General features: G+C 44.7%; 1 protein-coding gene across 1 annotated transcript in view; it reads left to right on the top strand.

The window, feature by feature from the left end:
- Positions 1-4,754, top strand: part of PCDH19 (protocadherin 19) — a 175,489-nt gene that overhangs the window by 162,005 nt on the left and 8,730 nt on the right. The window contains exon 6 of the mRNA XM_018561953.1: positions 3,934-4,100. Within this exon, the coding sequence (XP_018417455.1) occupies positions 3,934-4,100 (167 nt within the window). The remainder of the gene's footprint in view (positions 1-3,933; positions 4,101-4,754) is intronic.

Consider the following 4,754-nt stretch of genomic DNA (forward strand, 5'->3'; position numbering starts at 1 on the left):
TATATATATATTAAAAAAAAGATATCCTTTACACCTCACCCTTCCTTCCTTCCTTCTTTCCTTTCTCTTTAAGAATCTATCTATCTATCTATCTATCTATCTATCTATCTATCTATCTATCTATCTGTCTCCTCCTTTCCTCTCCTTCGTTTACCTTCCCTTTCCTTCTGTCATCTCCTCTCTTCTCCTTCTTTTTCCTCTTCTCTCTCTATTTCTTCCTTCCTCCCTTCCCTTTCTCTCCTGTTTTCAACTTTACCATAATAGGTCAAGCCGTGTACTTACAGAAAATACACCATAGGCTTCCTTTAAAGCAGTTTACCTGATATCTCAGTACAACTACCGTAATTATATTTATTAGTTGCTGTAAAGTTCTGATGGAGACCTTGGGCTAAAGCATCGTGCAATCCACACCAGTTTCTTTAGGCTACCAGTTGTAGAACGATACCTAGCATCAGGAAGCCGGGCAGCGCATCATTACACGATGCCCTGTTTCCTGATTGGCCAGGAAACGGATCCATGCTCTCTCGTCACTTGTGATGAGAGAGCATGGAGCCGACTTCCCGGCCAATCAAGAACAATGGAGTTGGTACAGCCGACATTTCGGGCCATTTACCATGAAATATGCCCTTGTTTGGTTACTTAGGGAGATGGTAATTTTCACTTTGCTTGTTTTGTTAAAAAACCTGTACCGGACGGCTGACTTGAAGGATGTTATTGCCGTCTTCGCATTAGACCGGAGAAGGACAATGCTGGGAAACCTTAGCTCTGCCTTTTATACTTTCAATGGACAAAAATATACATTTCCTTTCAGCTCGGCTTAACCGCTTCATGGTGAGGTGTGTGATAGGCCCCTGAGAGGAATTGTACCAAAAGGTGAATTTTATTTTGGTTGGTTCATCTTTATAACGCTATTTATATGACATTGAGACATTAATTTCCCCGGGGCTGTATGTACTATACCAGTGGACTCGTGGTCCAGCGCATAGGACAGCATGCTCAGAGGGGCAGCACTGAGTCTCAGAATGGACTAGATGGGATTTTCTTTGCTTATATGATCACACTGGAGATTTGTGGCTAAGTTTAGCGCATGATCTCTGAGTGGAAAGGGGTTGGGGGCATTCTGTGCAAGGTACAATTAGAAGAGTCCTCATGTGTGCAGGGTACAATGAGTAGAGTACTAAGACTCTCCATAGTTTAAGAAGCACGAAGCAATCTCTTTTTTCTCATTTGGCAGTCTGTGAATTTAACACATAGCAGTTTATGTACAGCAGACATCATGCTTTCTTTATTAATACATTCTATATTTTGCTTTTACTATAACAGTTGCTTGATATAAGGGGTGGGGCTTGTACAAAGGAGTCTTATCTTATGGCAGCATCTATAGATAGCCCTGTCTGCCCTGAGGAAGTTTAGAGTCTATGCACTAGGCATAGACTCTAAGCCTAGAGCAACCAATGGCCAACAATGTCGTTGGTTGCTTGGACACAGACGGCCCTGGGTTTGGTTCTCTTGGCGTTTGGCAGAACCCGGATTTCTTCTGGGTGGGTTCAGCGAATGTCCTAGTGAACCGAATCCAGGCCATTTCACTCATGACTAGTGTTAAAATGCTCATAGAACACCATCAACACGTTTAAAAAACACATTGATGGTGTTTTATGCAGATTTTAGAACCAATAAATATCCACCTTTTGAATAAATATTTCTCAAGCATCTCCTCTCTACACAGGCGCCGACCTGACCTCCTGACAACTCTGCCGGGTTGAGTCCAATGCTTGGGCCATTATACCATCTTCACCAAGGAGCTGATGTATAAACCTTCCACCCAGCGTAAAGCTGGGCGAATGCCGCTCACACAAAAATACCGCCACTAGATGGTGCTAGGGAGCATAGGAATTTGCTAGGCTCTTCAGCGACATATAGTGGTGGAGCCGCTTTACGGTGGGTTGAAGATTTATACAACCTCTTAATGTAGAAGGTTGTGTGACCCAAGAATTGGATGTCAGCGCGGCAGGGTAGTCAGGAGGTCAGGTTGGCGCCCGTGTAGAAGGGAGAATATTGCAGATCAGGTCTCTAGAATGTGGATTTTTTCTTTATAGGGCAGTAAGCGTCTTAGAAATAAATACAGGAAAAAACATAATAGTAATTTTACACATACTTGTCTGAGGGATGTGCAATCATCCGTGTTGGTGGCAATCTGCAACAGAGATTCTTTTTTTCCTCTCTGCTTCCCCTGAACAATGCAGATAAGACATAAATATACAATCATCAGGCGTCTATTAGAAGGGAACTCGATCCACGGCGTGGAATCGGTGTTGATGTTTGCTGCATGGTTTTTATATTGTGCGGGGATTCATCCACCCGAGCCCAGGGGAACCGTTACAATGTACTGTATTTCCCAGTATTTCCAGGAATTATGGAAACCCTTAACAGCGTGTGCTAATCTTTCATTTATTCTTCTCTGAGCTCGGATATTTTATAAGTGGAGCTGTGGTTAGCAATGACATCATGTGCTGGCCACGTAGGAGTGTTAAAGGTGAAATCCTGCTTTTGCTATATTTTATTTCTGACATTGCAAACGACGGCGTTCTGATCTTTATATTGTTAAGTAGATGAAGCTGTAACAAGATATAAGATGAATTACACTCTGTAGACCTGTTTGTCATTGCTATCTGCAGCCTTTGGCCTCTCATGCTCAGCTTTGCTCCCTATGACCACTTCCTCGAATAACTTTAAATGTCTTAAAGTGACACTAAACTCAGGGGTTAAATCTTAAAAAGCACATTCAAGTATCTTAACTCTGAACAACAATGTATCTTATTTGTGTATCACTCGGCTGTAGATCCTCCAATCATCTCTGAATTGGTGCTGACACTGTCCTTCCTTCTGGAGGGGGACTACTTTTGTTCCCCATGGTCCCTGTGTGTGTTGTAAAGTAGTCACCACTCCAAGCTCACTCCTGAGATGGACTACAATCTCATGTTTAGTTTACTACTTTATTTTGAGGTTGTAGTCCATCCCGGGAGTGAGATTGGAGTGGTGACTACTTTACAACAAACACAGGGACCATGGGGAACAAAAGTAGTCCCCCTCCAGAAGGAAGGACAGTGTCAGCACCAATTCAGAGATGATTGGAGAATCTACACAAATAAGATATATCTTTGTTCATAGTAGAGATGTACTGATATCGATACCAGTATTGGTATCAGTGCCGATACCGAGTATTTGGGCGAGTACCTCCGATACCTTCCCCGATACCTGAACTTCCGGTCAGAGGAAGATTTCCTCTGACCAGCAGTGCAGTAGGGGAACATGGAGCCAGCTTCCCAGGAAGCTGGGCGGCGAGGAATGACCCGGCTTCCTGATTGGCCGGGAAGTCGGCTTGATGCTGATTGGCTGGGAAGCCGGTTTCCCAGCCAATCACAATCAAGCCGCCCAATCAACATGGAGCAGGCTTCCCAGGCAACCAGGAAGCCGGGTGGTATGTCATTACCCACCCCATGGCTTCCTGATTGACTGAGAAGCCTGCTCCATGCTAGGGGAAGCACCGGTATCGGTACTCAGTATTGGCGAGTACCAAAAGCAAAGTATCGGTACTCGATACCGAAAAAACAGTATCAGTGCATTCCTAGTTAGTTCATAGTTCAGGTACTTGCATCTGTTTTTAAGATTTAACTCCTAAGCTTAGTGTCACTCTAAGAATTAACACAACTTACCAGCAGATTGATTGATATGTGTTCGAAATGGTAAATAGTCAAGCTTTAGTAAAGTATTGACTTAGGTGCCTGAGGGTGGAACCTGGGCCATCCCTATAATAAAGCAGTCTGAGGCTGTCGCCTCAGGCGGCATCTCTTTGAGTCACGTGGGTGGTGTCAGGCAGAATGGCATGGCCCCTCTGCTGCACAATGTTTTCAGTGTTGCTCCCTTTCTGTCCAGAGCGTCCCAGGTTGCTAAGAGCCAGCGGGAAGATATGCAAGGGCCACGCACATCTCCGCAACCAGCTCTTAGCAACCTGGGAAGCTCTGGCCAGCATCTGGCCCAGCTCCTCGCAGCCAGTGATGTCATTGGTTGCCAAGAGGACGGCAGGACACTGAGCTGGGCAGGTAGGGCGGCATCACTCAACCACCACCTCCCCCCTGGCCACTTCAAGCGGCATAAAGGCTAGGGATGACACCGGATAGAGCCATAAAGCACCAGCCCACTGCTTGCATCAGGGTTAACGGCTCTTGTGTGGAGTACTGAGGCCGGGTGCTGTGATGTTTTCAGGAAGCTATATACAGCACCCTGCTGGCTCCTCCCACCAGCCATGACCCAGCTGCATTACAAAGAGAAGCCAGGAGACCCAGTGATGACACCACTAGGTTCCCAAAAAAGGTATATCATGAAAACGGAAAGGTTGTTTCTGGGGTGTAAGCAAAATATAAGCAGATTAGACTTCAGCTTTGGTTCCACCCTTGCATATTGCTCAACTAGCCACAACGGAGAAGCTACTCCACTATCTGAAATCTACCGCAGGGTCGCACCAAGAAATGACCAAAACCTTAGGATAGGATTTATGATGTTCAATGAGTCCAGAAAGTTCAACTATGCAAATGCAAATTTATTGACAAGAAATAACATGTTGATGCTATCATACCAGAAATGTTGTAAACACTTGATGGAATCTTCAACACAATAAAATATTTTTGAAAGACTTCAGCTTTGGAAGGATGTATTAATGAATACACAACTACGTTTTTGTGTGCCTTGTGCTTCTG

The sequence above is a fragment of the Nanorana parkeri genome, unplaced genomic scaffold (genome assembly GCF_000935625.1).
Source record: "Nanorana parkeri isolate BGI_ZX_2015 unplaced genomic scaffold, ASM93562v1 scaffold552, whole genome shotgun sequence".
Taxonomy (NCBI): Eukaryota; Metazoa; Chordata; class Amphibia; order Anura; family Dicroglossidae; genus Nanorana; species Nanorana parkeri.